This window comes from Oryza sativa, chromosome 9 (genome assembly GCF_034140825.1).
Source record: "Oryza sativa Japonica Group chromosome 9, ASM3414082v1".
In the NCBI taxonomy this organism is placed as follows: domain Eukaryota; kingdom Viridiplantae; phylum Streptophyta; class Magnoliopsida; order Poales; family Poaceae; genus Oryza; species Oryza sativa.
In genome coordinates this window covers 23,626,034-23,649,868 of record NC_089043.1, presented here as the reverse complement: position 1 = coordinate 23,649,868, position 23,835 = coordinate 23,626,034, and the positions used below count along the sequence as shown (strand labels likewise).

Sequence of the window (23,835 nt, the reverse complement as noted above, 5' to 3'; positions counted from 1 at the left end):
TGGTGCTATAAAACCAAAACGAAAACTTTCGGTGTTATCTGACTAATTTTGCCATTAAATGATAAACTTGTTTGTTCAGATTGTGCATTTCTATCCTATGGGCATTATACCACGTTCATTTGTGCTGAATAGCTTTTATTTTATGATGAATAGCGTAATGATTTAGATTTCTGATAATTATTCGAGACTACAAATGAATGAATTAAATAAAGTTGAAAAGTGGATTTAAAACAGTACTTGAAAAATTCATATGAAGAGTTGTTATAAAATTTGCACCATTTATAAGCTCGGGAAGCATGGGCATTCTCCAGTGTAAAACTACATCGCCACAACATAATATTGTATTGTGCAACTAACGAGAGCTCATAGGAATTACTAATGCTAAGCCTGCAATCAAATTTACTGAGTCAGTACCTCTTTGCCAAGAAAAAAGATTTTTGTTCATTCTGCATTGAGCCTGGCTGTGGTCCGTATAACAGAAAAATGATACATAAACTTTCTGAAGGAAATTCTTGGCCATAAGTTATACAGATACAAAGTTTTAACTGTCTGGTCAATAAACAGGTTAAAACAAAAATTTTGCAAGATGTAGTAATGCATTGGAGCAGCCTAGTTTCCTATCATTTCTTCAGAAGCTTCCTCAGCACTTCCTCAGCATGATGCTCCATCTTTGGTAAAGCCCAGTCATGCTGGATTATATCCAGGTTGTCTTTCTCTGCGGCCAAACCCTGGAAACAGCCAGTTCAAAAATGTGACATGATTCTGTGTTAATCTAGTTCGTTCAAAGAACCATTATAACATGCATGCATACAGAAAGTTAGTGAAATCAATAGTGGAAAAGGACAACCAAAGGACTGTAAAACATCAAGCAGATTTCAGATGAATTTTTGGACAACAAAATACCTAACTATTCAATGAGGAATTAAAATAGCTATGCATATTGCTGAATATATCTATCAAAGGGATAATATGACAAGATATGAGCTGCACCACTCCCCTGCAGTATTTATTATGTCTGGTTTTGGAGCAAGAAGGTACAATTTGCATTGCGCAACAAAATAATGGAACAACTGAAACCCTCAAGTAGCATTTAAGCACTAAAAATGGCCAACGCTCCAATCAAGTGGATACATCATTACAATAATTCAAAATGCCCAAAGTATTTTTTTCATACAGACTCATTCAAGCTATACATCCTATGCTTAAAGTAATTTAATCTAATTTATGTGAAGGTCCAACATGCAGGGTCTATGAAAATAAAAATGCTAACTGGAGTTTTTTTTTCTTTTGTATTCAGGAACCTGTGCTATGTAATGCATGTTTATATGCATCAGTTCAAGATAAGCATCAGGAATCCATTAAAAGATGGGGAGCACCATACCATTGTGGGATTACCGCCAAATCCCCCACCCATCTGCATCATCTTTTGTGCATCATCATTAGCTGCAGGTCATGAAAAAAAAATCATAAAACTCCAAGACAACAAAGCACAATCAAGAGAATCCATAAATATGACAAAGTTCCACATAGGAGTGACTTTGTTATCTAACCATTTTCTTCACCGAGGATCAGACTGAAGAGACCCCTCAAACCAAACAAATTGAGAAAGTACCTGATAATAACAAGAAACCATTAGAGCACTTCAGAAGTTGTGATTCATATATAACCTAGATCATTCCTTACCTGGCATTTTGACAAAAAAATTAAAAATAAATATACGCACCATGAACGGCTGCTAACATAGCTCACATCAACAGTACTCAGGTCTATCCCGTTTTGCAGCATTCCCCTGAATCGCGGAGTCAATGGAAAGGGAATCTTAGCTGAAAAGAGAGCAGGAAATATGTGAGTCCAGGGACACAAGTACATGCCATTGAATTGTACATATGATTACAAAAACAAAATAAGTGGATGACACGTATGGCTATATTATCAGTAAACAGTATACCAAACCCATCAACCATTCAATCATATCTGAAAATTCAAAATCATGGATAACACATTTCACTCTTGTAGAATTTTAGTTGTTGTCAAACTTCTCGTCTCAGGGAAGATCATGGTTATAAGGATGATGTACCTCAATATTTTAAACTAAAATTTTCCAAATGCAGCTATAGGAGATGGGATAACTTCAGTATATATCCAGGCTAAAATGATCATACTGTCATAAGGTTATTTCATGCAAGGCAATCTGATTAACTGAAAAAAAATATACTTCATAATTTCCATGGAGAATTAATCCTTGATGAGTAAACAGGTTAAACATCGACGTGGAAATATGATATCTACTTTTTTCCAGGCAGTCCTGGATATACTTTTCTTAACATAAGTAGCATGACTGAAGCTTCAATGCCCAATAGCAATTCTAGAGCCTGGGCAAGTACATCTCAACTAAGTGTCTGCTATGAAAATATTATTTTAAATCTCTAAGTTAACACTAAAATTTCACTGCGCAATCATGACGAACCCGGGCGGCTGCCTGGGGCCACCAGGCAGGGGATCCACCAGTGCATTACATGACAACCATTTCAATGCACTTGTGCCTCAAATAAAAAAAGACAGATCTCACATGAGAACAACGTAGTACACATCATATCAGTTTGCCAAGGCTTGAATGGTGATGTATTTTTATACTAGTTAATACTTAACACTGATGATTTTGAAGCAGCATTAAATAAATATATAAACATGGAATCGGCATATCAGAAGAACAGGTACCACAGTAGCATACACTATAAAGTGCATACCTGCAACAAAACCCGAAAAGAAGAAGTTCACCCATGCAAATGTAAGTGTCTGAAAAATATTGAAGCAACATGTTTAGTAAACAGAGCCATGGTAGCTAAGATGGAAGAAAATTGAAATGTAAGCTACTGAACCTGAGGAACTATCATAGAGAGGTTCTTCTTCATCATGTCCATGGCCATGTTTGGATCTGAAAACATGGCAGCCTGAGCTTTCTGTGCTTCCTCTTTCGGGACATGAAGCAATCCGTTTTCCTACAGCGTACTCAAGAAAGGTCAAAATAACACCCAAAAGATAATACTCGATTCGTTAGTGGAGTAATGCATGTTAGTATCAAATCAAAACATTCAGCAGGCACGAAGTCCATCCTGAGATTTCTTCAATGCAGATTACAACATATACTGATGATGTACAGTCTCTAATAACTACAAAAAGGCTAGCCTTTACAAATCCTTACTTAATTGGGACAGTACACTCAGATGCTTCAAGTTGAATTACCTCGTTAGTGTAATAAACCTTGCGTGATTTGAAGGCCTTGGCCGGGATGTACTGCGAATTGATCCTCAGGTTCCTCGCCCTAATTACCACTTGCCTGTGAACAAGCAAAAACCCTCGCATCAACATCCAAACATGAACAACATCTGAACATGAAAAAAAACAGACGCAATACAGCACGCGACACGCTCGTAGAGGCTAAAATTCTAGGAAAATCCAGCAACGGTGAGGCCTCCGGATCTAGGTCTCGCGGCGTCAGATCGAGCGAAATCGGCGAGCAAAAACAGATCGCGGCAGGATCGAGAGTTGGAAAAGCAACGAACCCCTCCTTGACGAGCTTGGGGTCGGGGGAGGGCGACGCCGACGGGGAGCGCATCAGCTTGGCGACGAAGTAGCGGAGCACGCCGATGAGCACCATCACCACGGAGAGCGGGACGAGGACCCAGTCCCGGATCGCCGTGTCCAGCACCAGCTCCTCCGCCATCGCAGCCGGCGGCAAAGGCCTCTCACGCTAAGGCTAACCCCCCCACCTACTAGCTGCGGACTGCGCGGCGGAGGGCGGCGGCGACCCGGGCGACGCCGACGGCGAGAGGAGATCGGGGTAGAGAGAGATCGCCGCCGCGGGTGGATTGGGCCGATGCGGAAGAGGACGCGACGCGAGGATATTCCTAGCCAACCCGCCTGGTTATTGGGTAATGGGTCGGGTCGGGCCGGGTTCTTCTCACCTTTTGGGCTCCGCTGGAGGAGGAGGCCCATTAGGTTTGGATATTGGGCCGAGTTGGATTTTTTTTCTTGGAATAAGTTCCCCGGAGGTCCCTCAATTTAACAGAGAGATTTTTTGAGGTCCCTTAACCACAAAACCAGAAACGTCTACCCCTAAACTTACTCAAACCATTCACCGGAGGTCCCTTGACAGTATTTTTGCCCGGTTTTGCTGACGTGGCATCCTAGTCAACAAAAAAAAATAAAAAAGTACATAGGGCCCATATGTCAGCTGCACATATTTTTTTCTTCTCTTTTCTTCTCCTTCTCTTCTCTTTTCTCTTCTCTCCTCTCTCTCTTCTCCTTCAGGCTGGCGGCGGGCGCAGCCGCGATGGCCGAGCGCGGCAGCAGAGCGGACGGCGGGCGAGCCCGGCGGCGGAGCGAAGGCAGCGAAGCGCGGCGGCGGAGCGGAGGCTACGGGCGGAGCAGCCGCGCGCCGTGGCCGCCGTCGTCGTCGGCTCTCCACCGTCGTCGTCGCCGTGGGCGAGGCTACACGGCGCGGCTGTTCGGCGGCATCGGCCAGGCGTCGCAGTTGCCGTGCATAGGTGGCTCGAAGTGCTGGCTGACGATGCACCCCAGTCGCTCGCGCTCCTCCTGTGCCGCGGCAGCGGTAGTGGTGACGGCGGCAGCGTCGCCGGCCTGATCCCATGGTCCTCCCGGACGCCCAGCTCGCGCAGCTGCAGTAGGAGCGTGTCCACGCTCGGCGTGCCATCGGCGTCATGGACGGTGGTCGGCGCGGGCGCGGTGACCCTCGTCGTCTTCGCTGACGTCGCGGTAGCACTTGACGTCGTAGCTCATACGCATATACGCCGGGTACAGACGGCCGCATGTAGTACATGCGTCTTCATACGAGCATATATATGCATGCATGGAGACGACCAGCTATAGCCTAGCTAGCTTCTTGTTGGTTTGCCGCCCGATAACATGCAGACGTATATATTAGCCAAGCATGTGTATATGGCTAAGCACACTCACATGTATATATGCTATTACGTGCAGCGGAGGAGCACGGATGCGGGGGGTGCAGCGGAAGGCGAGTGCGGTGGAGGAGTGGCGGCGGGGCGAGCGCGGCGGTGGGCAAAGCAGCGGAAGGCGAGCTAGGCGAAGCGGAAGACAGTGGATGGGACGAGGAGCTCCCCGTGATCGGCCGCTACCACCGTCGTGCCCCCGCGGGTGGCCGACGATGCTAGGAGAGGCACCACCAGCGGGAGAAGGGGAAGAGGCAGAGGAAGAGATTGTTTCTTGGTCGCCGGCCGCCTCCCCCTCTCTCCCAAACTCGCTGGCCGCTGCTCCGCCGATGCGCTCGCGCTCCGCTACTCTGTCCGCGGCCTGCTCGCGCTCCACTGCTCGGCCCACCGCCGTGCTCGCGCCTTCCGCTGCTCCGTTGCCGCGCTCGCCCTCCGCTGCGCCGCCCGCATCCGTGCTCGCCGCTCCGCCCGCTGCCTCCGCTGCCTCCGCTCCGCCGCCAGACGGCCGCGCCGCATAGCCTTACCCACGGCGACGACGACGGTGGAGAGCCGACGACGACGGCGGCCACGGCGCGCGGCTGCTCCGCCTGCAGCCTGAAGGAGAAGAGAAGAGAGAGTAAAGAAAAGAGAAGAGGAGAGAAGGAGAAGAAAATAGGAGAAAAAAGATGTGAAGCTGACATGTGGGCCCTATGTGTTTTTTTAATTTTTTTTTTGCTGACTAGGATGGCACGTCAGCAAAACCGGGCAAAAATACTACCAAGGGACCTCCGGTGAATGGTTTGAGTGAGTTTAGGGGTATACATTTCTAGTTTTGTGGTTAAGGGACCTTAAAAAATCTCGCTGTTAAGTTGAGGGACCTCCGGTGAACTTATTCCTTTTTTCTTTTTCCCCAAAATATGGCCCATATTCTTCTCAAAGAAAAACGAGGCCCATGTTGCGCAATACGCACACTAGTATTTTTTTTCTTTAGTTTTTTTTTCTTCACCAGATTATCCCCACTTTCTTAGGTCACGAGATCCTAACAAACAAAACAAATTCTAGGTTGGTAGACTTCTATCTGTTTTTTTTAAAAAAAAATGAGCTTTGGTCAAACCAGATATTCAAACAACCCGTTGCTGTCTAGGACTTCAGTTACAATGACACAGAAAGTGAAATTTACAGGATTTTGAGGCCGAATTCTTCGAGCTCGGTATTTGGCAATCGTTAGACAAGCAGTCAAGCGGATAGTCGTGTGCATGAACATACGTGTACGGTGGCAAGTATCTTATGTTGGTGATGACATGGGCATGATGAACAGTTGAGGACATCTGTGACGATATAAAGTACTGTAGTCCTCTCACCGTACCAAGGCTTTGTTCATGCGAGAGAAGAATATTTGCGAAACGAGAAAACTCATTAACACATAATTAATTAAATATTAATTATTGTAAACTTAAAAAAGAGATTTATTTATTTTTTTAACAACTTATATATATATATACACACACTTTTGGAAATGTGCTAACGAGAAAGTTGAAGTTTATAATTGGAGTATAGAATGGAGCCCATGTAGGCAATTTCTGTGCAAGAATCCGGCATTAGGTTCGTGTTTCTTTCCAAAAATACCGAGTCTTTTGTACTGTCTAGCGTAGCAACTTACTACACACTGAGGTTGACTGGTCAAGTACATGTGCGAGTTTTTTAATTTTTACCCCCTTTGCAAGGGAACTACATAATTTGTCTGAGTTAGTTAACGCATTTAAATGGTTGAATTGCTATAGGGAGACAGCTAATTCAACACACAAATGCATTGCCTAGCTACCCATTTTGTTGACAGATGCAATACTAGACATGTAGATGTAGTCAACTATGATTTGGAATGAACTATATAGAGTTAAGTGTTTGCATGAACACTTTAGCCATAGAAACCTCTAGCTAAAGAGTAAATGGCATTTGATCTTTTTGCTAGTGGGAAGTGGCTAGAAATTATTTATACGGTCTACTTTATTCAATTATAATTAATTTAGAAACGTATCCTATGTACACAAGTTTTCCGTACGCACCAACTAGTAAATGTCGTAAAAAAATATATAAAAGGTTGGACTCATACTTTCAATAGTATTACACCTATGTGTGAAATCTTATCTTAAAACTATTATATTTTTCACTTTTTTTTGTTACGACTAAAATATAATGAATTTGAATACGAGACTTTGCATATATGCCTAATACTATTAGAATACATGTCCATCTTTTTGAAAAAAAAGTCATGATATTTGATAGTTAGTGTGCACGGAAAGCTCGTGTGTACAGTATATGTTCCCAATTAACTAAGAGTGTGTTAGAATGTGAGTTTGGGCTGGGCTAATACGCACTTACCGTGAGCACGCTTCCCAAACTATAAACAATATGTCGCGTGTAAAAAAATTATATAACAGTTATATTAAAAAAAGATAAACCCTTTAATTTAGAATAATCAATACATAATTAATCATGCTCTAATAATTAATCATGCTCTAATGACTCTCCTCTTTTTCGTGCCAGTATTCAGCCTATTCTTCTTTCCCAAATGCAACCTAAATATCAACATAAAATAAGTCTGGGCATAATCACTTTGAGTGTGAGCTAGATAAACTATGTAGGTAATGACATACGAGTAAAGCCTAAAAATAATAAACGCCAAACAAAAAGGTAATTATATGTGTAGCATCCCACCTACAATACAGGCAACTAACCTAGCCACCCACCAACAAAATAGATGGTGCGAGACCGACAAAATGCAAAGCGCCAGTAGCCTCAGATGCTAGCAACAACGGTTAGTGTTATTGTCAGCAATTCCAAAAGGCGATTGACGTAGAAAGTAAAGTTTTAAGTACACGCAAGCAAGAGATAATCACAACACAATAAGAGTAATGTGTGCGCGCACCAACTTTCCTATCAGAAAACAAAATGCTCCAAGATATACCTTTTGCTACACAAATATCAGTATACATACCAAACTATCAACGTACATCCTACATCCTGTATTGTTCTACATCATTCCATCATATATATAATAACATGGAAATTTCATAGTAATATGGAGATGTTCTGGAAAAAAGTTATAAAATGGAGATGATCAAAATGGCTAAAACCTATGTAGTGCATTCAGGTAGGAAAAACAACCCAAAAGAAACTTGTAAGAAAAGGAAAAAACTACCCTACCCTAGGGTACGCATAGCAATTCTCCTAGGACCCTAGAAGTTGCCGTCACCTAGGCCAACGACGAGGCTACGCACCACAAGCCCATTCCGGTCATTTCCCCCTCCCCAATCCTTCCACCCGCCCATCCCTCCCCGCACATATCTCAAAACGAGGGAAACAAACCCGGGATTTTGCCATACCATTCTCGGGGTGGAAAGGCAGAGGAGGGAGGAAGCGGTTAGGGGGTTTAAAAAGGGGGATGCATGCAACGCCTTCTCCCCCACTCATCTCCACACCACGGACAAAGTAGAGGGAGGAGAAAAACAAAGGTAGCAAAGGAGCCAAGAAAAGCTTAGTGACTAAGAGATAAAAAGGGAAAGGGGAGAAAGAGAGAGAGGGGGTGGAGAGCTTGGCGGTGCGAGGTGGTTGGAGTGGGGCACGCACGCAACACATGGGAGAGGAGGGAGAGAGAGAAGGATGGAACTAGCGGTGAAGGCTTGGTGGTTGGTCATCCTAGGGTGGCAGTGCGCCGTCCTGTCATCGCAGGGGGGAGAGGAGAGAGAGAAGGGTGGAGCTAGCGGCAAAGGCTTGGTGGTTGGTCGTCCTACGGTGGCAGTGCGCCGTCCTGTCATCGCAAGGGTCAGCGAAGGTGAGGCCTTGTTTCCTCTAACTCAATTATGTGAACAACACAGTTTTTATGTCTATAAGACGGTAGAGGTAGGCATTAAATTATATTGCACCCATATCAAACCAATGTGAAAGGGGTGGGGTCAGCAAAGGTGAGGGTAAGGCCTTGGTTCCCTAACTCAATTACGTGAACACTGCATTTTAACTCAATTATGTGAACATTGCATTTTTATGTCCATTTTATGTGAACGGTGCATTTTTATGCCTATAAGATGGTAGAGACATTTTTTGGAGGCATTAAATTATACCACAATCATACCAAACCAATGTGAAAAATATAATAAAATATTTTCCTTTTCTATTACCAATCCTTGAACTCAAGACCATTGGCAAATCATTTTATGTTCAATACGCTAACCAACTCAATCCCATATCATTACTTATATGTTTGTGCATTGTGTTACTTATATTTAGTCCCTTAGTGTACATTATCATTCTAAGAAGTGTCTCTAAAGAGTTTAAAATGTCTCAAGAAAATACCTTTACATATTAGACACATTTCAAAGTACTAAAAAAATGCCTCTACAAAATGTCTCTAAAAAAATGTGCTGAAAAAATGTCTCTAAAGTGCCTCTAGAGTGAAATATTTTTAGACATTTTTCATGTGCCTCTAAAAAGTGTCTCTACACTATAAAACTCATGGTTTTAGAGGCAATTAGCAAAACGCCTCTATAAAAGTGCCTCTACATGAGATTTTTGTTCTAGTGCCATATCAAAGTAAAGCAAGTCCGGTGATAATCACTTCAACTATGAACTAGATAAAGTATGTAGGTACCGACATAGAAATGACAATGAAAGCTTAAAGGTAAGAAACATCAAACAAAAGATAATTATGCATGTAGCAGTTCACTTGCAAAATAGGCAGCTAGCGTTGCCACCCGCAACAAAACAAATGGTGCGAGACCGACAAAACGCAAATCACCAGCAGCCTCGGTTGCTACCAGCAACGGTTAGTCTTATCGTCAGTTCCAAGAGGCGCTTGTCGTGGACAGATGTAAGTACACGCAAGCAAGAGATAAGAACATCAAAACGAGAGTAATGTGAGAGTGCCAACTTTCCTAACATAAAAACAAATGCTCTAGGGTATAGCTCTTCTCGATGAAAAATCAATATGTGTACCAAATTACTGATATATACATCGTACATTATCTAGTAAATTTATGTTGTTCCATCGTGCAAATAATAGTATGGGAGTTTTATGGTAAGACGGATAATCACATACGAATGACGAGTAAAACCTAAAAGTAAGGAACGCCTGACAAAAGGTAATTATACATAGCACCCACCTACAAAACAAGCAACTAACCTTGCCGCCCACCAACATAACAGATGGCGCAAGATAGACAAAAATACAAAGCACAAGCAGCCTCAGACGCTAGCAGCAATGTTATTGTCAGTTCCAAAAGGTGCCTGACTTGGAAAGATTTAAGTACACGCAAGCAAGCGATAAACACATCAATACGAGAGAAATGTGAGAGCGCCAACTTTCCTAACAGAAAACCAAATGCTATATGGTATAGCTCTTCTCGATGAAAAATCAATATACATATCAAATTACCAATATATACATCGTACATTCTCTAATAGCCTTGTGTCGTTCCATTGTGCATATAATAGTACGAGAGTTTTTATGGTAATACGGAGATACTCTTGAAAAAGTTGAAAGCATGGAGAGGATAAAAATGGCTAAAACATACTTGGTGCATTGAGATTGAAAACAACCGAAGAGAAATTATTTTTTTTAGAAAAAAAGTGAAATATAGCACTACCCTGCCTACCCTACCATGGGGTTCGAATGCGAGTTTGGGTTGGGCTAAAACCTCGCTTACTGCGAGCATGCTCTCCAAATTGTTAAATAACACATCGCATGTAATATATATATATACTGAATGTAGCAATCCACCCACAAAACATGCAACTAACCTTGCCGCCCGCTAACATAACAGATGGCGCAAGACCGACAAAAGAACAAAGTATTAGCAGCCTCAGATGCTAGCAATAGCGGTTAGTGTTATCGTCAGTTCCAAAAGGTGCTTGACGTGGAAAGTTCTAAATACGCGCAAGCAAGAGATAAGTGCAATAAAAAGAGAAAAAAAATAAGCGTGCGCCAACTTTCCTAACGGAAAGAAAAAGCTCCGAGATCGCTACAAAAAAAAAGGTACACGTACCAAACCATTAACACATGCATCCTGCATCCTATACCACTCTATATCATTCCATCATATATAATGATAACATGAAAATTTCATAGTAATACGAAGATGTTCTTGACAAAAAAAAAGGTTATAGCACGGAGATGATCAAAATGGCTAAAACCTACGTGGTGGTGCATTCAGATCAGAAAAACAACCCAAGAGAAACTTGTGTGTCTAAAAAAAAACAAAGAAAGAAATGTCACTACCCTACCCTGGGGTATGCGTAGCAACTCCCCTGGGACCCAGGCAGAATTCCCCCTGCCGTCGCCCAGGCCGGCCTAGGAACGGCCAGGGATCACACCGTACATTAACGACAAGGCCCCTCGCACCCCACAGGCCCATCCCATCCCACCCGCCCATCCCTCCCGCACGAATCTCAAAGCGGGGGCAAACCCGGGATTTTGCCGCGCCCCATTCCCGGGGCGGAAAGGCGGAGGAGGCGGGCGAGAGGCGAGGAGGGAGGAGGAAGCGGTTCGAGGGTTTAAGAAGCCTTCTCCCCCAACCTCTCCTCGGACTCAAAGCAGAGAGAGGAGAAAAAACACAAAAGGCAGCGAAGCGGCCGCGAAAAGCTCGACTCGGAGATAAAAGGGAAAGCGAGCGAGAAAGAGAGAGGAGAAGCATTGGTGGCGTGAGGCGGTTGGAGCGGGGCACGCGCGCGGCCGAAGGGGGGAGAGGAGAGAGGAGGCGGGGTGGCGCCGACGCCGGCGGCAAAGGTTGGTTGTCCTAGGGTTCCTGTCGTTGCTCGCGGGAAGGGTCAGCGAAGGTGAGGGCCTTTGGTTACCCCTAACTCAATTATGTGTGAACAGTGCTTCTCCGTTTGTGCTCTGTTTATGTGTGTGTGTGTGTGTGTGTGTGTTTATTGAGGCTTTGAGTTTTTTTTTCTTGAGGGGGTTGCTTTTGCTGTACAGGAGAAGATGATGTTTAAGTTTAATTTAATTTAATTTATTTTTTTTACTCGCTGCGGTTTGAGCGTTCGTGGAGTGGTATGTGTTGCGAGCACACGGGTGGGTTTGTGGTTATGGATGTGTGTGTGTGTGTGTGTGTGTGTGATTCTGTGCAATGCTTGATCAGGTGGCGAGTTCCTCACTTCGGTATGTTTTAAATTTATCCTTTTTCGGGCTTCGTTTGATGTTGCTCTGCGGTCTGCACCCTCTAGCTTGGTTTAGGCATGAGATTGTATGCAAGGTGTTTTCTTTTTAACCAATTTCGTGATTTTTGGGCTAGTTGGAGACTTGTTTCTGTTCAGTAATAAGTATTTGGGGCAGTAAACTTTTCTTTTTTGGAAGATGTAATTTCTGTTTTCGATGGGCGAATGTGTGCGTGATCTCACCAGCAAGTCCCCGCCTTTGGTGTGCTTCACGTGGTGTCCTCCATGGCCTCATGGGGCAGGTTTCTCTAGGCGGTGGATTTTATCTGCTGTGCTGGATCACAAAAACCATGGGTAAAAACTAAAAAATCGCATTTATTTGGCATTTTGCTATGATGATTTCGATGGTTAAAGTTCTTGAGTTTTTTTTTTCTTTTTGGGTAATGGAGCTTGCATATTTGCTTGCTTTGTAGCATTACATGTGTAGTTAGTCTGTACTCGTATAGGTTCTAAAATTGAACTGAACTTACAGAATTCAGTTGAGAAATTATCACTAAAAATGATCACCTTTTGTTGTCCAGCAAAATGGCTACAGAGAGTGCTCGGCCGTTGAGTGGAGGAACTGGAGCAGGGAAGTGGCCACCAAGCAAGGACACGGGTTCCTATGATTCTATTCCAGCTAGCCTTTCAGAAGATGAGTTAGCGGAGTTGGCCTTCATGCCAAATAGTGGCGGCATTTTTGGGAAGTGGAGGGGTTCTGTCCTGGAACGCAGTGGAAGCGCTCCTCCTACCATGGAAGGTTCTTTAGTTGCACTTGGTCACCTCACAGGTCAACCGAGTGGCAACCTTGGGGCCATACTGCCAAACTTGGGCACTGAAGCTAACAATTCAGAGTCTAAGGAGAATATATATTATGATTCGGCATGCGTCAAATACTATATGTCCAAGGTGAATTTGAACCCAAGGTTTCCTCCACCACTCGTTTCAAGGAACCAGTTTGGCAAGTCTGAAGAACGAAAGCCGTTCTCCCTTGATGACAGCAGCAGCAGGTCCTTACTTCTTGGTCATCCTACTCTGCCAACACACAAGGAAGAACCTGAGGACGAAAAGTCACCAAGTTTGGATTCAAGTTCAGCAGACGATGCTCAATGTGATTCTGCCCAAAGCACATCTAACTTAGGGGGCCACAGTCCAAATCTTGTAGATTCAATTAAGGTAATTCCCGTATTAATTCAAGAACTAGCTCTGATTGTTTTTTCCACATGCACTCAAACAAACTTCGTGGCGCTGTTCGGTTGTGGGTTTTGCAGCAGCTGCACCTGGTTTCTGCGGCTGTGGTGCACAGCTGTGGCTACTAGTAGCAGCTGCAGCCGCAGCCAAAAAAATGGCAGCCGGAGAAGGCTAATGTTTTCATCCGTGACATAACTCCATCTTTGTATCCTCAAATATTAAAGTCAAGAAATCTTTATGCACGGCTATACAGTAGCAGTCGGCTTCACAGACCACAAGAATGGCAGTCAGCTAAGACTTAGTAAGGTGAAATAATACAGTACAACATATGATTAATGCCCCCTGTGATATACAAACAAACATTTCCAATATTCAGTGGCTAAGACGTTTTCCAAAAACTCACTTATTTGAAATAGTAACTGGAAATTCTGATTTAAACTAATTGATCTTTATTATGTAGTATCTGCTAAATAAAATCAAAACATGTTTTTGTTTCAAGGAAATGTGATGGGAATCGCACTAAACCTTGCAATTCCTTAATACAAGTACGACAAGAAAAGAAGTATTGATTGTACTCCTCCATAAACATTGTTATTTACCAACTCTCATGCATGCAGATGAACTCCCTAATATCTTATAATCATGTTCTGTTTTGCTACAGAGTTTGTTGCTGCAGTCTGCAGATACTTATTGATAATGATTTCTTTTTGTTTAGGAAAACTTTCATCGGAGCAATGGTTTGTATGATAATTCTTCCGATCTTTTAAATGCAAACTCTGGTGATGGAGGGTCGATTTATTCTGGCATTAGTTCATTGAAGAATTCCTCACTTTATGTTGTCCAGTCATCAGACTTGAATGGATTTCCACCAGATGCTCATCAGCGTTCCCCTAGACCTATTAGGACTCCAGTCAGTACAAAACTTACTAGCGACAGTCTGCCAGCTTCATCTCCTCCCACTTCATCCTGTTCTGACTACAGTACTATTACTGAAGCTTGTCAGCAAAGAAATCCAAGCATGGCCGTTAAACCTGGTGAACCAGTTGGTACCATGCTTGATAGTTCAGACTTCAGTCTGAAGAATTTGAATATTAGTCCGGATATCCTAAGTAGTTCATATGTCATGCAACAGTGGCAGAAAAATGCCCCAGTGTGGAATGGCCTATCAAATGTAGTCCATGGCGATCATGTGCCAATGATTCCTCCAGGAATTAATCTTCCTCAAGTTCCATTTGTGGACAATTCCGGTTTTGGTCATATGAAGTTCCCTGGTGATGTTCAACTGATGTCCCAGATCGGGATGGCAACACCTTTTTGTACACCAAATTCTTTTGGGATACCATGTTATCCTAATTTGCAGTCGCCTAGTGTTTGGGTTCCTCCATTCGGAATCGGCGGCTATGGTTTGCCTGGTCCATTTGTCCCACCTGTTATAACTAACTTCACTCCTCAACTTCCTGGTTTTCCTTCAGCAGTAAATCTTGCTGCAGCAACTGACTTATTTCACCCATATAAGATGTATGAGCATCTTGGGGTACCTATGCCATCCCCTGTTCCTGATCAGAGCCTTACGCATTATTTTCAACAGCCCCCTATCCATCCGTATGGTGTTGGAAATCCATATGATACAATGGTTTCAAGTAATAATTTTGTAGGGAATCCTGCTGGCGTTTTTGGTTCACCAATCATTGACCCATCAGAGCAGAAGTTTCAGATACCGGTTACTACTGTAGCTGCTAATGCCTCTACTCCCATCAAAGGTGGAAAGCCCATTGGGAATTATGAGACTGCCTCACCTTACTTTGGCGTACCGATGCCTTATCCAGCAGGTCCAACATTACATGGGCAACCTGCTTCTGGAACATCTCCTCGTGACAAAAGGAACGATGTCAAGGGATTCCAACCCCCTCGAAAAAATATGCCTGTTAGTTCCGAGATACAAGGTCAGAAAGGGAGGGAGAAGTTTGATGATCCCAAGGCACACTTTTCTGTTGAAGAACTAATATCCAGCAGAACTCATAGGGTTGAGCTGGCTGACATCAAAGGACAGATAGTGAAATACAGGTTAGTTTTGATTTTGGTTGTTTCATTCACTATCTAGATGCACATAACCCAATGAAAAGCTTGAGATATTAATTGTTATTATGTTCTTGTCCTCAGCTCGGACCAAAATGGTAGCCGGTTCATTCAGCAGAAACTGGAGAATTGCACCATTGAAGAAAAGGATTTACTTTTTGCCGAGGTCCTTCCTCATGCTTTGGAATTGATGACTGATGTATTCGGAAATTATGTTATTCAGAAGGTATAGTATTTCCTTTTCTTATATGATTCATTTTATGGTAATTTTTTTATGAATAGTACACCTATTGAACTTGAACAATTGTACCCCCTTTTAAGATATTACAGTATCATAGCAGCAATTATGAAAAATAATTTATATTTGTATGAAATGAAAATAACATGTAGTACATGCAGTTCTTCGAAAAGGGGAGCCCACAGCAAAAGAGAGAAATAGCTAATAAGCTTGCCGGTCATGTGTTTTCTTTGAGCCTTCAGATGTATGGATGCAGAGTAATTCAGAAGGTAGTCTTGACTTCTTTATGGGAAGTATAACTTTATTTCTGCTTAATGTTTTGGATACCATATCATGAAAACCTTTTCAGTGGCACACTATAGCATGTATTGTCTGAGGCGGTCTGAGCAAATTTTCTTCACACTGTTATGCTATCCATAGACTTATTTATTCTCAATATCAGTTGGCAAAGTATTATCTGAGTAAAATTTCTTCAGACTGTTATTCTATCCATAGAATTGTTTATTCTGAACATCAGTTGGTAAGTTTTAAAGTGGTTAGCCTGTGGGACATCATTTCTCATATTATGCATGGTAATCAGCATACATTCTTTTAATAAGTTGCAATCCCACTGTAGCCAGCTATTCATGGATTAGCATGTGTTGGAAATGAAAAATAATGTGACTTATAAGTTGCAATCCCATTATATCCCGTTATTCACACATTTTACTTGCTATATTCCTGGAGAACTCATTTTCAGATGAGTTTTGTGTTATTCTCATATATAATGGATACATAGAAATGCTCTCTTACTACCACACACAGACTAAGTGGTTGCACATTAATGTAATTAAACTGAATCACAACTAAAAAGATGAGGAACACACACCAGACAAGACAAGTAGTCAATGTCAGGTTATGTGTGTTCGCATTTTCATCATTCGTCGTAAGTTTTTATTAGCAATTATGCTATTTAGACAGTCTTGTGAATTGTTTGTTGACACTGCTACACTGTCTTTTCTGGACGTTATCGCTATTTGAACTCAAATGCCAATTTCACTGCCTACTTCACTGCTACAATTGCAGGCCCTTGAAGTAATTGATCTTGAACAGAAAATTGTTCTTGTTGGTGAACTCGATGGACATGTGCTGCGATGTGTTCATGACCAAAATGGGAATCATGTTATACAAAAATGCATTGAATGTATTCCATTGGAACATATTGGTTTTCTGGTGTCATCTTTTCAGTGCCAGGTTGCCAAACTGTCAATGCATACATATGGATGTCGTGTTATTCAGGTGAATTGGTAACGATGTTGTATTTTTGTTAATTTCTTGTCATTTTCTTGTGGTGTTGATCATATTCACATTCTGCTTGGCAGAGAATCCTCGAGCGTTGCAGCAATAATTCTGAATGCCTTTGCATAATTGATGAAATCTTGCAGTCTGCTTGCATCCTCGCACAAGATCAGTATGGGAACTATGTTGTGCAGGTGATTTTCTTCTTATTCTCCAAAACTTAGTGGCTGATTTGACTAAATTTTCATTAATATAAACCATCAGCATCTTGTTGCTGTAATACGGATAGCTATTTTGAGTTAGAGCAAGTGTAACTTAAGTAGCTGATGTTGAATTTGGCAACCTGCAGCATCTTTGCCTTTATTATAACCATGTGTATTTTGCAGCATGTTTTGGAGAAAGGGAATGAACATGAAAGGGGCCAAATCATCACTAAATTGGCTGGGCAGGTAGTGCCCATGAGCCAAAACAAATTTGCGTCTAATGTCATAGAGAGGTGTTTTGAACATGGGGGCAGTGCAGAGCGGGAACTTTTGGTCAAGGAGATTCTGAAGCAAACTGAGGGCAATAACTATTTGCTGGTATACATTATTACTGTAACTCACCTTTTGTTTTTTTTCCTTTGCCATTCCATGCTCTTTTGAGCCAAATAGCTAAAAGCTCTTGTTTGTTCAAAATTTGACTAATGTTAAACTCAATTAAAAGATATGGTAGGTACCTTCATGATCCAAATAATTGAGTAGGAGTTTTACTTAAATTGAAACATATAACAGAAGCCCGTCATTTTTTTTGGATAACAGAAGTAATCCTCATAAAATTCTGGCGCGGCTACTGTTTCTAAGGCTACTTGGTGCAATACAAATAACGGTGTTTCCAGCTATTTTTGTTTCGTTATTTGTGTTATTAGTCTAAATCTTTACTCAAGTAAGCGATTTACGAATTACCTGCACTGCTATACAGGTGATAATGAAGGACCAGTATGCTAATTATGTGGTACAGAAGATGCTTACAACATGCAATGAACAACATAAGGAGATCCTTCTCAGTCGTGTGAAAATCCATTTGCCATTATTGAAGAAATACACCTATGCCAAGCACATCGTCAGCCTAGTCGAGCGCCTCTGCGGTGACGGTGAGTCGTCCGCGTGCCACTCCTCCAGCCCTGCTAAATTTCTCCTCCTGATCCTCTACTTCAATTGGCCCCAAAATTTACTGCTCCCATATATGCCATTTTTCAGGAGCTGTGCAGTCCGAATCCAAAAAAACTGTAACCAAGGGCTGCTGAATTCGCCACAGGAAAGCCGACTCTTTTCTGCCAACCCTGTCAAGTTCAGCGTAGAAGGCCTATCAGTCGCAAAAGTGGCTAACAAAGCAACCAAAAAAAAAAACTGTCAACCTGTCACCATAGATCATCATCATACAGATATAGTCGTTCCAAGCGGTTTGTCCGTGTATTTAAGCTAGGAAATGATAGTGTCATACTATAGGAATGGTAATAATCATCTGTGTGGGCTGTGGCTGTGGATGCTGCGTCTCACAGAAGAGAGTCTGAGTGTGGTGGTGCGTTGCCGTACAGTACATATCCCGTAGTCTTGAGTCTTGTACCCCTGCTTGGTGATGTGTAGTTATCGCCGCATCCAGCTTGCTTGGTCACTTGCTTCTGTGTGCTTCCGTGCTTGCTCACTGGTGCGCGTGATTGCGCCTACCACCTCGCCCGGATGCAAATCCTCTACAGCACTGTCGATGTAGTAACAATGGCTGACATGTGGGTCCAGACCCATACGTTAATATCTAGTGCATGAGTAGTACTGCAGACAATCCCGGCCGGCAGGACGATCTCTCCTACTCCCCCGTCCTATAAAAAACGAGTCTAGGACCGGATGTAATATATTCTAGTACAATGAATCTGGACATATGTATATCCAGATAGTACTATATATGTCACATCCGGTACTAGGTGCCGGCCAATCTCTCCTACTCCCTCCGTCCTATAAAAAAACGAATCTATGACCGGATGTGACATATTCTAGTACAATAAATCTGGACATAAATCTGGACATATGTACCGGATATGACATATTCTAGTACAATAAATCTGTACCGGATGTGACATATTCTAGTACAATAAATCTGGACATATGTATATCTAGATTTGTAGAGGGAGTACTTTCCATTTCATAATACAAAATGCTTTGACTTTTGTAAGTCAAATTTTCTTAAATCTGACCATATTTATAAAATATTATAGAACATCTATAATACTAAATTAGTTTTATTTAATCTAGCACTAAATGTGTGTTTTTTTGAACACTAAATGTGTTTTGATATTGTATTGAAAGTGTTGCTACATTATTCTATAAATTTTTATTGAAATTAAAGAAGTTTGACTTTAAAAAATTCAGAACATTCTAATAATATAAAACAGAGAGAGTACCCACGCAGCCACAAGCTTGGAACGGAGATTTGAGAGAAATTTCACAGGATTTGATAGTATTCACCTGAAGATCAGGTAGAGGTACATGCCAACATTTTCAGCCATTCTCGTGTGTAAACCCCACGGTTAACACTTAGACAACATGTAATTAATCAGGCATTCCAAATTAGCGAGAAACAACACATGCTCTCCCAGCCACCAGCCAAAAAAAAGAACAGCGTCTCCTATCTAGCCACTTTTTCGGCGTCATCCAGGGTGGGACTCGAAAACTGGGAAAAGATCAGGAATCCCACCGATACAAGAATCTTGTAACTCATTATTGTTTTCTACGTTGCAAATATGCAATGCGTCAGGTTGCAGTTGCTCGATGCCACATTCCCCTTAAGCTTTGCGCTTGTCCTTGTCCGCCAAAAGGATGTCCTTACAGGCCTCGTAGAACATCCAGGTGATGCCGGAATTGGGCATCACCTTCAGGCAGCTGGCCCCCCACCCGCGGTAGAGCCCCGGGAGGCCCTCCTCCTGGATCACTTCTGCCAGGGCCGCGATCATGTGGGGTGGGCACTTCCCTTGCAGGGCACCCACCATGAGCCGCTTCCGCGCCACCTCCAGCGGGAAGCTGATTGTGCTTGCGGTCAGGCCTGCAGATTCAACAGCCAGATATGAGCAATGCAACCAGCTGTTTGGTCAAATTTCAAGCTAACATTTTGTTTGAAGGAGCAGTAGTTTTGCATCTTCATTGTATGTAGATAGTAGAGAATTGCACAAGTCAAAACAGGGGATAACCTGGTACACAGATTTTAAGACAGTGCTGAACCGGCTAATGAAGATGGTGAAATGATATAGATGTAGATGAAGCAGAATCATTTACCTGACAGAGCTCCAATAACTAGAAGCTCAGGCCGAGTCAAAGACGTCTTCTTATGTAAGCGGCAGTAAGAAGTCTTGATTGTGTCGTACATAAAGTAATAGCATGTGCTATAAGGAAGCATCCCAATTAGTGTTGGACAGAGGCCAGCATAGAGACCACGAATTCCATCAGTTCGGTATATCTTGCTGAAGGTGACGCTAATACTAGGATAGACTTCTCGGTTAATAGTTAAGCGATCCTGTCATAAAATATGGAAGATATCAGGCGAAGTTATACTGTTCCAAAGAAAATGAATATATGGAATGACAAATAGTTTTTATTTTCAACAGGTCAGTTCAGCAATCACCTTAATGACTTCAAGAGGATGACACACCAATGTGCCAGCTATTCCAGCAGCTGCACCAGCTACAGCAACAGGAGATAAAAATTGAAGTGGAAATTCAATTTTCACTTTACCAATTTGTATCTTTGGGCATCCATCTTCTTTCCATTTCTCTTGCGCTTCCGCCATTGTCCTTTTGACACACTCGAATGTTCCGAGCTCAATTGCTTGAGTTGGAATAATACGGATCATGTTGATTGTGTTACCTGCCCAAAGCCCTTGCCATCCATTTTGTTCGATGATTTCTACAAAGCTACCACCGATATGCCTAGATCCTACTCCTACAACCATTCTTGTCCTGAAATTAATAACATACCAACATATTACGACACAGGTACAAATTAGTCTTTGATATGCAACAAACTGCATGCTTCAACAACACAGTTGGGAATCATATATCTAAAATGATGTATGCATACAGAGACTACAATCTCCACTGCTCATAGGAAAGCAAACAATCCTACAAATACTGGTTATGTTATGCACTAAACAAAGAATATGTTTACACGTGAAAATGTGACTATTGAACTTTGAGACTAGAAATATTTCCTGTTTAACTATTAAATGGTGAAAGTTGGTTACAACATTAAACTATATGCCTCAAGGAGTTAATTTACAGATGATGAATTTTGGAGCATATCATTGCGATGGTGTTTGCAAAGGTTGTAGCACGTTATATCTTTTGGTTTTTAAGATTTACATCTAAGTTGTAAGACCATGCTCAAATGCTTTATTAGAGAGAGAGAGAGAGAGTTCGATAGATACCTGATAGTCTCGAGAGGAGCAAGAACAGCTTTAGACATAGCACCAGCTAATGCTCCACTGGCAAATTCTCTAACCTCTCGACTCCTAAAAAAGGCCTGCAATGAAAATGAAAGGGAACATCTCAAAAAACAGTGTATATTGTATAGGCATCAAAATCACCCATGGATATTATTAAACCATGCATATCTGTGTGATAAGGACAGATTCAGAGCCATTCAGTTAAGTACTTGGTCAAATTTGTTTTATATAGACAGGCGGGTTCAGAATAAGAACATTTACTACGTTATCTAAGCCCATCATCAATCATCAATATTACAGCAAAATCTCTACCAAAGGTTTGGTTGGTCAGTGGTTAAGAATGAAAAAATGGAATGCTGAAACAAGAGCTAGATCACAATAAAGGTATCTTTAGTAAATTCATAGTCACATATATTATAACACAAGTATGCAACTCAATTTTGTAGTTGGAATAAGTAATTGTAAAAAGGACTAAAAGACAATTGATTTTCCACATGTTTGGACGCATTCAAGATACTTTGGATGAAAATGACACAGAACTTTAGCACCGAAGAAGAAATATTGTTCCATCTGTGAAAGGAACAGCTTTGTCCAAACCTGTCGTCGTGGAGAATAACCCCAAACATAGTCAAAGTTCTTTATATATGTTGGCTAAGCGTATAAAATTAGTTGACTGAATCAAGTATAATAAAACAAAATCAATATTGAAGCTTGTTTTTTTCCATTTGACTCTTTGAAGCCCCTTAATCTTTCCTAACATTTTCTGTCTCCATAAACCAGGGTATAAAGTGGGGATTCGGGATTCCTCTGCCGTTAATTGTTCAGTATCACTCCCGCTTGTAGCAAACACTACGACGACACATCGCTATCTAAAATTCTGAAATCAGATCCGATTTTCACCTAACCAGCAACGTAAGTTAACAAAAAGAATTGGGAAGGAATATGGCCACAGGAGTACATGACACATGCGTGTTGGTTGTACACATCAATATGGTCCTAACAAGTAGTAAAGTCTCATCTGCATCTCTTACGTGTCAACATTAAGTCGGCAGATGATGTTGGGTCTCTCAACCAAAAGAACAGGATAGAACTTGCTTTTCTTTATGAAGCTAGACTGATATGAACGCCTATATAAGCATAATAGAGAGAGAAAATGAACTACGCAACATGAGACCACTGCCGTTGACGAGATTAGAGATGCTTGCTTGTTCGAGAGTAATCTCTGGTAAGAACAGATAATCAACCATGGATCCTGGTCGAAATCTTTCACATGTTCTGCAGCAAAACAGCTCGTTCATGCCACGAAACCTGTGAATCCCGAGCAATGTTTCGAATCGTCGTAACAAAAATCCTAAAAACGAAGCAAACGCGTCGCATGGGGGGGAACAGCGCCATTCGCCCTCTCAATCGGATTGGAGATAAAAAAATAATCAAACCGAGCAAAACTGCCAAGATTTCCCACCTTTCGCCGCACGAGCAACCAAGAAACGCAGGCAGGGATGGGCGAGGGCTCCTTACCCTCACGGCCCCTTCCACGTCGGGCAGCCGGAAGCCGAGGACGTCGGCGACCTTGCCGGCGTCGAGGTCGTCGTCCTTGGGGAGCGCCATCACGAGCAGCTCCTTGTAACCCCCTCCTCCTCCTCCTCCTCCGCCTCCTCCTCCCACGCCGCCGCTCCCCCCGCCCCCGGCGCCGGCGAGGCCGACGCTGGCGAGCAGCGACAGCTTCCCGCCCCCGGCGCCGCCGCGGCTCGGCGCGTCGTGGAGACCCATGGCGGATGGCGGCGCGCGTGCGTGAATCCGCTTGCCTCGCGGGGCTTGCCCTTTGGATTTGGGAGGGAGGGGCGGGGTTATTAATAGGAGGATCCCGAGGGGGCGAGGCGCAAAACGCTGTCGCTGACTCAACTTTTTTGGCTCGGCGGGGTGGGGGGAGTGACATGTGAGAGTGTAGAGAGTGGAGGGGTGAGAATGTAAAAGGGATCCAGGGCTACGGTTTTGTGGGAACGGGAACTCTGGACGAAAGCGTATACGTACAGTACAGTGGTGGGGCGGACGGGCGGTGTATTTACCGGTTTTACATCTATATATACTCCCTCCGTTGAAAAAAAATCAATTATCTCTCTTGATGCAATGAATTTGAATATATTGAATCTGAATAGACCATATGTCCAGATTCATTGTATCAGAAGATGTCATATCCTTTTATAGGTTGTTTTTTTTAAGAAAATATATACTTACTGTATCTATCAGATGTATTTTTGTTTATGGGCCGGTCCCATCTGTCAGCCCGCTTTAACAATCCAGCTCAGTGTGCCACCGTAGCAAAATCATCTTGGGGGTTAACTAGTTTAAATTGAGACTGAACATGGCTATAAATAGTATTTGCTATAAAAGTTATATTTTTTTCTCTAGAAACTTAATGGATTATCCGTTAACGAGCTCGGAGAG

At 42.5% G+C, this 23,835-nt stretch overlaps 3 protein-coding genes across 4 annotated transcripts; 1 reads left to right on the top strand and 2 right to left on the bottom strand.

Annotated features, from left to right (window-relative positions):
- Nucleotides 1-417: 417 nt before the first annotated feature.
- Nucleotides 418-3,879, bottom strand: LOC4347461 (uncharacterized). The gene is made up of 8 exons (XM_015795725.3): nt 3,564-3,879; nt 3,244-3,337; nt 2,880-2,999; nt 2,748-2,796; nt 1,724-1,823; nt 1,551-1,612; nt 1,382-1,443; nt 418-728 (listed from the first exon to the last, which is right to left on the bottom strand). Exons 1-8 carry the CDS (start codon nt 3,722-3,724, stop codon nt 621-623), a joined length of 756 nt encoding a protein of 251 aa, XP_015651211.1. The 5' UTR covers nt 3,725-3,879; the 3' UTR covers nt 418-620.
- Nucleotides 3,880-11,525: 7,646 nt separating this feature from the next.
- LOC4347460 (pumilio homolog 5) lies at nt 11,526-18,576 on the top strand. The gene is made up of 10 exons (XM_015756790.3): nt 11,526-11,777; nt 12,683-13,316; nt 14,047-15,395; nt 15,492-15,633; nt 15,807-15,914; nt 16,711-16,923; nt 17,007-17,117; nt 17,310-17,504; nt 17,884-18,055; nt 18,162-18,576. Exons 2-10 carry the CDS (start codon nt 12,687-12,689, stop codon nt 18,206-18,208), a joined length of 2,967 nt encoding a protein of 988 aa, XP_015612276.1. The 5' UTR covers nt 11,526-11,777; nt 12,683-12,686; the 3' UTR covers nt 18,209-18,576.
- An 809-nt stretch (nt 18,577-19,385) lies between these two features.
- On the bottom strand, nt 19,386-23,369 carry LOC4347459 (probable mitochondrial adenine nucleotide transporter BTL1). Of its 2 annotated transcripts, none has more exons than XM_015756791.3 (5): nt 22,853-23,369; nt 21,373-21,467; nt 20,572-20,905; nt 20,226-20,463; nt 19,386-19,995 (listed from the first exon to the last, which is right to left on the bottom strand). In XM_015756791.3, the coding sequence occupies exons 1-5, from the start codon at nt 23,324-23,326 to the stop codon at nt 19,739-19,741; spliced, it is 1,398 nt and encodes a 465-aa protein (XP_015612277.1). In that variant the 5' UTR covers nt 23,327-23,369; the 3' UTR covers nt 19,386-19,738. The 2 variants fall into 2 exon arrangements, with proteins under 2 accessions (XP_015612277.1, XP_015612278.1); XM_015756792.3 differs by having other exon boundaries at nt 22,909-23,214.
- Nucleotides 23,370-23,835: the final 466 nt, after the last annotated feature.

Coding starts and splice junctions, on each gene's coding strand:
- LOC4347461 (XM_015795725.3), bottom strand. CDS start 3,724: ATGGCGGAGGAGCTGGTGCTGGACACGGCGATCCGGGACTGGGTCCTC. Junction 2,797..2,879: donor TCTCTATGATAGTTCCTCAG/GTTCAGTAGCTT, acceptor AATATTTTTCAG/ACACTTACATTTGCATGGGT. Junction 1,824..2,747: donor CTTTTCGGGTTTTGTTGCAG/GTATGCACTTTA, acceptor CTCTCTTTTCAG/CTAAGATTCCCTTTCCATTG.
- LOC4347460 (XM_015756790.3), top strand. CDS start 12,687: ATGGCTACAGAGAGTGCTCGGCCGTTGAGTGGAGGAACTGGAGCAGGG. Junction 16,924..17,006: donor ATGGATGTCGTGTTATTCAG/GTGAATTGGTAA, acceptor TCTGCTTGGCAG/AGAATCCTCGAGCGTTGCAG. Junction 17,505..17,883: donor AGGGCAATAACTATTTGCTG/GTATACATTATT, acceptor ACTGCTATACAG/GTGATAATGAAGGACCAGTA.
- LOC4347459 (XM_015756791.3), bottom strand. CDS start 23,326: ATGTCACTCCCCCCACCCCGCCGAGCCAAAAAAGTTGAGTCAGCGACA. Junction 20,906..21,372: donor GCTCCTCTCGAGACTATCAG/GTATCTATCGAA, acceptor TATTAATTTCAG/GACAAGAATGGTTGTAGGAG. Junction 20,464..20,571: donor ATCCTCTTGAAGTCATTAAG/GTGATTGCTGAA, acceptor ATTTTATGACAG/GATCGCTTAACTATTAACCG.